This window comes from Coturnix japonica, chromosome 2 (genome assembly GCF_054131305.1).
Source record: "Coturnix japonica strain WE chromosome 2, WE-NBRP24, whole genome shotgun sequence".
Lineage (NCBI taxonomy): Eukaryota > Metazoa > Chordata > Aves > Galliformes > Phasianidae > Coturnix > Coturnix japonica.
This window is the reverse complement of record NC_140664.1, coordinates 114,380,881-114,392,956: the sequence shown is the minus strand read 5'-3', so window position 1 is coordinate 114,392,956 and position 12,076 is coordinate 114,380,881. Positions and strand designations below refer to the sequence as shown.

Genomic DNA, 12,076 nt, shown 5'->3' with positions numbered 1-12,076 from the left:
AATTTTTCAAAAGTTTAATATAAAGTAATGCAAGGCATGGTTTGGTCAGCCTCAGATTATTTATTGGCTTCTAAAAATGCCACTTTTTTCTCCTCCTAATACAAGAGAGTACAGGAAAAGCAATGGCATCAGTAGTATAGTAGACGTGCAAAAGAATCAGAATGATGATAATGATACACAGATAATCTATGATTTATTATAAATCCATTGGTACTCTAGTCCATGTTTTAAAGAATTTTTCTTACTGGTTAGCAGCTGAAGCCACTGAATTTTTTTATTTTTTATTTATTTATTTATTTATTTTGAAAGCATGGAAAGAAATTATTCACCACTTCTGCAGTATTAACATTTATAAATTTATTTTAAGTGTAAATACAAGTACCTGCATACTCATGAAAAGGATGATGGGACAACCCCTGATTCTTGTACAATGGGCCATTAAAATTGTTCAGTTTGTCTCTTGCAGATTTCTGCAGCATGGAATGCATCACCAAGGGGACACAAAGCCAATACAGTAAAAATAAGCTGTGCCTTCTCAATACTATGGAAAGAAGCACAACTAGAAAATGTCTTCCTTGCAAGAACCACCTACTGGGGCAACAGATGGATAGCACAAATTAGTGCTATCAGAGATCACAACATATACAATGAATGACAAAATCTGTACCCTCATGGATTTCACAATGAAGCATATAACCCCACTCTACTGCTATTTTTCTTATGTCCAGTTTCTAGGACTTCCGATGATAACAAAATACTCTCCCACTGACACATATGAAAGACAAGCAGTGTATGTAACTGTGTTGCCTGGAAATAGTAGGTCCAGAAATAGTTGGCGCTAAATTTTAAATAAAATTATAGAACTCTTTCAACCTTTCTACTCTCACTGTGTAAATGTGAAAGTATTGTAAATCTTGTTGACAGTTATTGCCATATCAATTGGCACACAGTCAGAAGCAGTTTCAAAAGTGTTGTGCAGCATAGCTACTGCCCATTACCTGTCTCCCTACATTTTCTTACAATTTATTTTCACCCCAGCAGGCAGCACCTCACAATGCCATTAATTTGTTGGGTAGCTCATGCTTTCCAATACAGACTACTTTACAATGTGCTCTTATAAACAACCTGGTGGTTTACTGGCAATGCTTCACAGTACTGGGAGGAAGGCTACGATTTAAGGGCAGCAGGTAAAAATGGAACAGTTTACTGGGACACAGTTTGACTGAATTTGACTTATCATCAGCACAAGTGCACAAAGTTACCAGAATTACACTTAGTCTCTGTAAATATTTGATTGAAACAGCACTATCACAGTCCTTTTTGTAGGTATTGTTGGACACATGCTTTTCATGCTTTTGCTATACCATATTCCCTAGCATATCACGAGTACTTATTTGAAGGGGGAGGAGGGGGAAGGGAGGGGGGGAGTGAAGAATCTTAAATTTAATCATAACACCAACTATGAAAGAAAAATCAACACAAAAATCTCTCCTTGCAATGTAATTAAGCACTAGTAAAATTCTCACATGATGCCAATATATATTTATAGTTGAAGCATATTTGAATGGTTAACACAAGTTATGGCAGAGTGGGGAAAAAAGAACCATGGATGTATTTAAAAAAATAATAAAAAAAAAATATATAGCAGAGAGAACTTGACATTTTTTGCTTTAGTATATACTTCTTTTTCTGCATCCCCTTTTCTTCTCATACACAAACATAATTTTCTCTTGTAAAATCCACTTCTACCTCCAGTAATACAAGTGTATATACAACAAAACTGTGGTCTTACTCGGTTCTTTCTTCATATAAGCAATGATTTTGGAATATTTTACCATTTAAAAAAAAAAAAGTAATAAAAAGTAATAGTACAGTACATATTAACTGAAACTTGAAACTTGCTCTTCTGTAGTTACTCAAAATTAAATTGCTGTCAATAGAACACCTTTTGCATTAACAAGTAATGGGAAACTAGAATGCATCAGAGGTCATGATTACGTGCCACAGCAGCCAAAAATGATCTGCCAAAATACTGCATTTTTATTTCTCTATCTTTAATCTAAAGATTTTAGGCACCTAGTGCAGAGTTAAATAAGCAAACAATAGAGGTAATACACTGTCAGACATTCCTAGAGAATAATTTTCTGCCATTAAACAAACTGAATATTTCAGAATGGTTGATGCAACTTTTTTGTACAAAGGTCACAATGCAAGAACATGTGTCTGGCACCAGAAAATATTCCTGAAAGCCTAAACAATATGTGCACAAATCTGGTAAAAACTAGGATAAGAAAATGAGGATTGCTGGGGGGACAGCAATTGCCCACAACATTCACATACACAGGAAGAGTTAAAAGTCTCAGTCTTACATTTTTCTACTTCATTTTTATCATTTTCCAGGTGCCTGCTTTTAACAAATTCCTTAACTCACACAGGAATCTAAATTACAATAATCACATACATTCCTTTCTCTAAGAAAGGAAACACCTGTTGCAGTTAATTGCTGACTTTTTTGTAAGCTTTTGGAAAAATTATTTACAAATAATTTATACCTGAAAAACTTAAAAAGCAGAGAAATACATCAATTATAAAATAGATAAGGAACTCACAAAGTATGCTGAAACAGTAACAGATGTTTTCATTTTGTTAATTAATGAAAAAAATCTCCATAAAAGTATCATTTTTTTAAATTATTATTATTTTTTTTAAGTAAGGGGACAAATCAGCAAAACAGATTTAGTCATCGCATATGTTGTGAAAGATTTCAGACCAGCTTTCTGCAGGTGTAAAGCAGACACATCCCAAACTTAGCTAGGATGCTGCATCATGCACTGTAGAGGGGCCTAAGCTGCTCCAAGAAGCTGGCTGAATGTTATCCTAAGAAGGTTGTCCACATCAGCAAGACAAAGTTTTCAGTATTTAACATCCAAGAAGAGTCCTACCAGAATACTGCATCAATACTGCTGGCAGAGAACTTTGCTTAGTTTGCAGGTTATACTACAGGTATTCCCTAAAATAACAAGTAACCACCTATGTAACATGCCATCCCTCCTACCTTCACCTAGCTCTCTAAAGAAACCAATTTACATGAGCTTCTTTTTTTTTTTCTTTTCTTTTTTTTTTTCTTTTTATACAATAGCTAGAGTTAATTTCACCTACTGCACTTAAAGTCATAGGAGTTATACGTGTAAATCCCTGTACTTAGAGGTAAGATAGTCCTTTATGCCATTTTAATCAATCTTCGTCATGAGTATGTTACTTAATAGCTCTGTCTTCCTATAGAAAATGAGCAACTTAAGGGAAATGAAATTTCTCAAAGATACATTTTCCTTCTGGCAGTCTGAAATAAACCATAATTATCCTCTTTCGATGAATGGTGTTTGAAAGAAAATGAACATTCTCTGCTCCAAAAGGTAAAATACAATGACAATCTCAATTGCCTTGTAAATAAAAGGAAATGGTTTTTCTGCTATGATCTACATTGCACAGAAACATATATACATGGTTTATAAATATAAAACCAAATCAGACTATCATTTCATTTTTAACAATCTTACTCCTTTCTTATAACAATAAAAATCAGTATTTCACACAAATATAAATACAATTCCTTATTGCTAAAAGATTCGAAGTGAATTATGGACTCTATCCCCCAGGCTGATGGGAGTACTTGTGCAAACAAGGCTCTTTTTTGAATATAGCACCCCTTGAGTTTTAAAGGTATATAGAAGAAATGAGGATATGAGGATATTGTAAAGCTCTGCTGCTGTGAGAGAGAGGGAAAAAGACTTATTTTTATCAGTTTAATCAAAACGAGAATGTACTACCGGACTGTCACTTGTAAGGAGAACTACTTTCTTCAGCAGCATAGTAAAATAAGTATTTTGCCAAGATCTCACAAATAAATAGGCACAATACACAATTTAACTGAGTAAACAGGATAAAGTGCCATTTACCCCTTCTTGATATCTGAATCTGCTGATGCATTAGATGTGTGCACACAGTAAAAAACAAACAAACAAAAAAACACCATCTCACTCCTCAGCCAGATAAAATGCAATCTCTGAGTTAGAAAAATTACCTCTGTACTGTGAAGTCTTTCTAGGTGCACTTACCAGAGCCAACCTTTTGTCATGTCAAGCAGTTCAGCACCTTCCCCACTTCTATACCATGTCTAAGCTCACAAATTATCTCTTAAAGTTAAAGGGAATAAATAGAAATTAGTTAATTCAGAAATACAGAGTGACTTTTCTTTCTTTCTGTTATGACTGTCTGCACAGATATAAGATACTTCTGAAGTGGTAACACATGACAATGTGATGTGCTCTATGCTACAGCTCCTAGGGGAACTACCAAAAAACAGTAACTACTGCATCAGAGGAAACAACTTACAGTTACAACCTGAGTTTTGCACACCAGTGAACGCCCTGCATACGCAAAAACAGATGCTTCTACGTGAAAAAACTGGCATGGTTTCCTTGCTCTTTTTTAATCTACAGCCTCACCAAAGCCACTAATCACTACTTTGTACACTGATGAGCTACTCTGCGCAGCTGATCTCAGTGAGATAGCAGCTCCCAGTACCTATTGAGCTCTTGCTGGAGATATGAAGTAAAATGCCCAGCATGGGGGCTAGTTGTTGATACTCTGCTGACAAAAGAGGCACAGTGGCTGAGTGTATAATAATGCACTCTAAGGAAGAGGCAGTTCATAGCTCCACTGCATGCTACTCCATTTCCCAGCATTATCTAAAATACAATCCCCCAAATAGCCACTCCTTAGCCTAAGTCCCCAGCACCTGGAAGCTATCCTCCAGTCACGACTTACACATACTCTGGAAAGACAGATACACTGCAATGGTCCTTTCTGCATAGTAAATTGGTGACTACAGCATTCATAGAAGATGTGAGATACATCAGCACCAGATACAGAAAAGAGAACATGTTTCAGTTCAACAAGTCTCATCTGGCAGAGCAGTGCCTGGTTTCCATTCCTGTTCCAAGGACTGTGTATTAACTAACTACTGCCACATGCAATACTAACAGAAATTCATTTCAACATCTAGTCAGCTAGAAGTGAGATGTCTCACCTGGCCTATCACTCAGACTCCTCTTAAAATAAACAGAAGTACCTCAAGTGAGCATTGTATTGTACCTAACTTTGACCCCTTCTTTGAGTATGTGATAAATTCATGGTGATTCTGTCTATTTACTACAAGGCTTATTTTTAGATACTAAAGTTAATGATATCCAAAGCTTGACAAGACTTCACAGGCATTTGATTTCCTGTCAACAGCACACACTCACATAATTTAAACAAGAAATTTGCTGTTTAGCAAAAAAAAAAAAAAAAAAAAAAGTTTATGATTTAAGATTTCAGAATATCTATGGTGCATGCTTGGACAGAAAAGTAAAAAAAAAGGAAAAGAAAAACCACCACCACCACCAACAACAACAAAAAACACAAAAAACACCTACAGTTTGAACAAATGTAGGGATATATTTCAAATGCTTAAAGTCTGAAGAAATATCTGAATTAGAAGAGTTACCTACTATACTTAAGGGACTTCCCGGTCTTTCTAGTTTTCCCAAAAACACGAAAAATGCTTTTTTCAGAACATGTAAGAAAAATTTAGGAAAGAAATTAAAAATTCACAGTATGATAATCCTATATTATTTTCCAAGCAAGGAAATTTGGATATATAATTAGATGGAGTGGATATGTATGTGAAATATTCTAAGAATCTTAGATTCATATAACATTGTAACATCATACATATGTATCCTACATTTTCACGCTAGAAATGAGTTCTGAATAATTATAGAACTTAACATTTAGATAACCACAGAATCACAGAATATCCCAAGTTAGAAAACACCCGTAAGGATCACTGAATCCAACTCCTGGCTCCACAAAAGACCACTCAAAAATCAAGCTACATGTTTGAGACTGTCGTCCAAACTCTTGATGTGCCATGCTTTTCCTGAGAAGCCTGTTCTTCTAGGCTGGATGGGGCTTTGAGCAACCTGGTCTAGAGGGAAGTGTCGTCCCTGCCTATTGCAGAGGGGTTGTAACTAGATGATCTTAATGGTCCCTCCCAACCGAAACCATTCTGTGAATGTATGATAGTGTCCAACCACACACTGGTGAAGAATGCTTTCCCAACACCCAGCCTCCCGCTCCGCATTGCAGCTTCATGAAATTCTCCTGCTGCTCACCAACGAACAGAGATTAGCACTCAAGAGAAGCTGTAGCTGCCATAAAGCCTTTTCTCAGCTTCCTCTTTACCAAGATGAAAAAGCCAAGTGACCTCAGCTGCTCCTCATAAGCCTTTCTCTCTAGAACCTTCACCATCTTTGTTGCCTTCCTTTGGACGCTCCCTAATAGTTTTATGTCCTTTTTGTACCATGGTGCCCCAAACTGTATTCAGTACTCTAGATGAGGTCACACCAGTGCAGGGTAGAGTGGGAATAATACCAGGTTCTTCTGAACCTTATACACTTAAGGCTTTGACTGTATTACATGTTTAAATAGATACATAAATAGACATATGGATACTCCTATTTTATCTTATGTAAGATCTGAAGTTTATCTACCACAATCTTTCTAATTTTAACCTATTTTACTGTTTATTAAGTTAACTTGTTTTCCTCTCTCTTCCTGATCTCTGTTTTAGATAACTTGTATGTCTTCTCAGGTTACTTCTTTGATTAGGAAAAGAACATCAATGCTCATTTTCATTCTTCATATACATCTTTCTTATCATTACATTGGCATTTTTTTTTTTTTTTTTACTCTCAAAAATAGGAAGGCAGAAGGCAGTCTCTTTGGTTAGCTAACACTTTTATAGTCAAGATAAATTTGCTTTGCTTTTCCTAAGAAATGCATTGACACATTTTTATTACTGTTCGGTATTTTCTCTTTTCTTGGGTTCACTGTTATTTTTCTGTTCTCATTCGCAGAAATATAAACCTTTACATATGTTACTCATCAAGGTATTTCCAGCATAAATGCCCCAACTTCGCTTTATATGCAGATATCTCAGTTTGTGTACAGATTCTTCCAGAAAAAGGACCACAAGTGCTTTGGAAGCTATCTAGTAATTTTGAGCCTATCTCATAACAGTGTGCAATAACTATTTAATTCTTTTGCAGTTTAGTTGATTTAGCTACTTTTTTTCTTGGGTAGAAATATTTCTGCTTGCTCCAATTCTGAATCTTAAATGCATTGTTGAACATATGTTTTGATAAGGTAGTTTGATAATTTACCATTTTCCCCTCCTTTCTTTAAGGTAACAGGAATAACTGACACCATTAATTACAACATTACTACAATTCATATATGTGGATCACATCAATACTATGTATTTTCTTCTAACTACGCACATATATGCACAAAAATACCTAGTTAAGATTGTCAAAGCAGCAAGTAATGAAATTATTTTGATGGTCTGTCTAGATAACACTGTTTCTCTATGTTCATCAGGCTTTCATATACTAGAAAGGAAATATCTATTTTTAGTTATTTTTCCTCCATGATAATGTGCTAACAGTTAGATTGCTCAAAGCTGCCTAAACAAGTTTAAAAAAAAAAAAAAAAAAAAAAAAAAGAAACATAAGGTATCATAAGGTATTTTATCCATTACCTTATCCATAGCTCTCCACAATTATAGTTTTATAAATGCTTTGCATTATATCATAAATCATAAATAAGCTAGCCCACAAAGCTGACCAATTATTTTGAGAATTCTTGCCAGGAATCCACTGGCTATGTGAAAATTTGGGATGAAATTTTTCTCTTCTCCTCTAGAATGGAGGTTAACAACTAATGAAAAAGTTTTTTTTTCTCCTTTTCTACTACGTGTGGACATTTTGAAATGTTATAAGTCCTTCAAACTCTGTGCCTACTCTAAAATTGTGTGTACAGACAGCTCACTATTTCTAATTTTTTTTTTGCATTTTCATTCAGAAAGTCAAAATACAGTTATTAAGCAAGATTTCCACACAGAGTTATTGCATCAGTTATTGCATCATAAGCTTAGCTTATGCCTGGATACTGTGATATGAATGCATATTGTCTCAAAATAGTCTAGTGCTCTGGCATGTTGCTGAGCAATAGCTCACTGCAGCTCTTTTAACAAGCTGCACAGATCAACTTGTTAAGGACTTGTTTAGTATCAGTGGGCCTGATGATGTACAAAATACAGAAGGAGGAAACACTGCACTGAAATATTTATAAACTAAATTTTTCATCCATTCATAGTTCATAGACACTGCCTTCAGGAATGAGTCCACTGAGGTGACCAAAATTAGTTATGCTAAAAAAGGTTATGTAGAGGCTTGCAATAGTGTCTTTAGAGACTGAAAACCTCAAAAGAGAATCCATTTCAGGACAGAGCTCGAACTGAACTTCAATAATGAAAGCAAAACAAAGTATAACAATACTCTCCTAAGACTCCTCCAATTCTATTCAGTAAAAAGTTTATTCTTTTGAAAATTTATCTGTTAATTTCCTCATATCACAAAAGGCTTGACATATTTATTTAGTATTTCTGTGAAGAAGAAAATTCTGCTGCTTAACACCTAACATAAGTGGCATATCTTTCATGGAAGATGCTGTCATGATTCAATTTATGTTTTGGATGTCACTTCCTAAACAGTAAATAGTTTAGTTATTTAAATTTATGTTTCTCAACTCATAATTCAGTTTAAATGCAGTATGTTCAGCTTTTTTAAGCAATAATTTTTGGCATTTTTCAATATCTGTGTATATCCAAATCTAATTCCTGTCCAAATAATACTCAAGGATGGTTCACAGTTGTATTTAAATTCCGCACATAGAAAAAAACAAAAACAAAAACAAAAACAAAAAACAAATAACAAAAAAAAAAAACCAACAAAACCTGCAGATAGATCATAGACATGTATGACTTAGAAAATAAAGAAAAAAACAGAAATACTGCAAATGGCAGACTCTTTTAGTCAAAATACTAACTGAATTATCTTCCTTTAAGGACTGACACATATCTGTAGCTACACTATTTTCTTTTCTGGATACATCAACTTTGTAGAGTACAAATGATTCAGGAATTAAATCAGAAATTAAAGTTATCTTAAAAAGAAAAGAAAAAAAAAAGAAAGAAAAAAAAAAGAGAGAGAGAAGACTGTAATTCTGCAAAACAAAATATGCCATATTTATTCTCATTAACAAATAATTCAATAATATTTAGTACATTATTGTTAAAAAAGGTTTTCTTTCCAACAATGTATGTTAGTTACATAAATACATTTTCATATATGTTTTGATTTGAAAACATAAAAACCAGTTAGCAATTCAATATAAAAATATGAGCGCTCTGAAAGTAATGTCTCCTATTTTAATATGTTGGCTGATGATATCAAAGGTGGATGTTGGTGATATGGAAGTAAAGGCTGAACCTTCCAATACCCCATTAACATTTGTTTCCGTGTGACAGATGACAGCAGAGAGGCAGTCAGATGATGTCTGAAATGGAACTGTGTATGAAGCAAAGGCACAGATCTGAATTACTCCATGTAGAAAAAAAATGCACCCTTTGATATTTATCAGTGCTTGTTGAATATTTATGGAAACCAAACAGTGGACACCAGCACAATGATGCGGCAGGTAATGCAGTTCAGCAGTGGTGATATCAACATGAACGACAAGTTACATTCTGAATTGCCATGCACAGCTGTCACAGAATGAAATGAAGAGACTTGATCAGCTCAACTGAGTGTATCTAGTAATGTTGGTAATTATATTTTAAAAAATCATGTTTTGTAGCTGAGAATTTGCTCTATCAAACAGTGTTATTGTACTCTTCCTATCAGTTGTAATTGCATTGGAAATAAACAGGAGGCATTACCTTTGAAGCAGCCCTTGTAACATGATACTCCCCCTGTTCTCAGTGATGAGATACAGGTGCTCTAGTCTACTGAGGAGTCAACCTCTGCTTTGAAACTAGCCTTGGTTCAAACTATTTTCATCCACAGCACATAGTTTCTATGGTATGGGACTTAATGTTGCATTATGAGCATTTCCATAGCTAATATAGCCCATAAAATAACTTTGATATTTTTCAAAGTCTTTGATATTATTATCATTATTATTTCCTGTCCAGGAAAACAGAAATGTGTAGCAACACCCTTTAATATGGGCACCAAAAATAGTTACTAGTTTGAAATCATGAAATTATGGCATGAAGTACTCCAGATGTAGCTTCACCAGAGTAGAGGGGGAGGGGGAGAATAACTTCCCTTGACCTGCTTTTAATGCTCCCCAGGATACCACGGGCCTCCTTGGTCAAGGGGGTACACTGCTGGCTCATGGTCAACCCACTGTCCACCAGAACATGCAAGTCCACAAAGCCTCTTTCCAGCAGGTCAACCCGTACTAATGCACTCAGTTATTCCTGCTAATGTGTAGGATTCTTTACTTGCCCACCCTGTAATGTTCCCTAAGGTAAGGAACTATAAGGCTCTTCTTTGCCCAGCTCTCCACCCTGTCTGAATCTTGCTGAATGGCAGCACAGCCTTCAGGTGTGTCAGCCACTCTGCACAGCTTTGTATCACCAGCTAACTTGCTGAGGGTGCACTCTGTCCCATCATCCAAGTCACCAATGAAGATGCTAAAAAGACCAGACCCATCACTGACCTCTGGGGAACACCACTAGTTACAGGTCTCCAACTAGACTGTGTGCTACTGATCATAACCCTCTAAGCTCTGCCAGTCAACCAGTCCTCAGTGCATCTCACTGTACACTCATCTATCACTTCCTAAAACTGCTAAAACACACAGCAGATTTTGTGTCCTCACACATGTTACAAGCTCAAAGCCATAGATAACGACTTAATTCCCAAATATTTGTCATCTGGGTAAGCTTGCTAGATTCGAATCACATTGTGTTTTAATTAAGATATAACAAGTGATTTCAGAATTGCTTCTGAGGAAATAGAGAAAATAAGATATCCAAAACCAGTAAAACAACCATAGTAAAATCAAGCAGTTAAAGTCCTGACCATTCTAAGGCTAAGGAGGCTGGGACCCCAGAAGTAGGTGGTATTACTTCCCTACAATAAAAAGTAATAAAGGAGGGAAGAGTTTTTGAAGTCTAGTCTGTTCATCCCTCAGTGTGAGCAGAACATTGTTTTTAAATTACCACAATTTGTGACATATAATGATGTGTTAAAACACCTAGTGTTCAGATTCTGTGAAGTAGAATGGAGATTACTATTTACTGCAAGGGCTTCTCAAAAGTTATTATAATAATAAGTTTATATATTAAAATATAAGGAGCAAATTCTCCTAATCACCAATAAAGCAATGAGTCCTGAAAGGAAGGATGACACCCATGCAAGCAAGCCGTGGCATACGCAATGAAGAACTGCACATATCATCACAGTATGGTAACACAGAAGTAGCTTGCTCTTGTTACCCTGAAGTAATTTTTGACAGCCTCAAGACAGTTGGCTGGAAACAAGGCATGACTATTCCGAAGTTTTATTCACACTGATATCTATAAGCATTTAAAATGCTCAGTAATCATTTTTGGACTCCTCAAAACTCCAGGCACTTTTAAACTAGTGGAAAATAGCGCCACATGATGTGCTTAGTCTGCTAAACAGGTAGCATCCTATCTAAAAAAGCACATTTGCAAGTTTATAGATTGTAATTGTCAGCATGTCTCTGTTTATGCCTGTGCTCCAGTGCTTCACATCAGAAAAACTAAAAGCACAAGAAAATAAATTAAGAGCTGTCTATCCTTTCTCTTGACAAGAAGCAGTGCAAGGGCAATTATACAACTGAGTTGACTGTAAGGAGGTAGATGGCCAATATTAATCTTTAAGCATACCTTGGCATACAAACTTCAATTCCTTGGCATCTGTGACAGTGGTTCTTTTGTCTGATCTTTTCTTTTCTGTCCGACGATGGCTGCGTCTTTTCTTTGTCTCCCCCCAGAGATTTGATCCACCATGCATGCTTGGGATGTTCAAAATGGCAATTCCTTCCAGAGAAATATTGATCAAGTCTAGCTGAATCCCATCACACTGATTAG

The 12,076-nt window shown here is 35.6% G+C and overlaps 1 protein-coding gene across 15 annotated transcripts in view; it reads right to left on the bottom strand.

Annotated features, from left to right (window-relative positions):
• Positions 1–12,076, bottom strand: part of DGKB (diacylglycerol kinase beta) — a 325,927-nt gene that overhangs the window by 63,322 nt on the left and 250,529 nt on the right. For 14 of the 15 annotated variants that reach the window (XR_014943032.1, XR_014943029.1, XR_014943031.1 and 11 more), the window contains one exon: positions 11,873–12,068. The exons of the other annotated variant lie outside the window; for it this stretch is intronic. Coding sequence is in view for 10 of the 14 variants with exons in the window: in XM_032443169.2 (XP_032299060.1) it covers positions 11,873–12,068 (196 nt within the window). In the remaining 4 variants the exon portion in view is untranslated. The remainder of the gene's footprint in view (positions 1–11,872; positions 12,069–12,076) is intronic. 15 annotated transcript variants of the gene reach the window in all.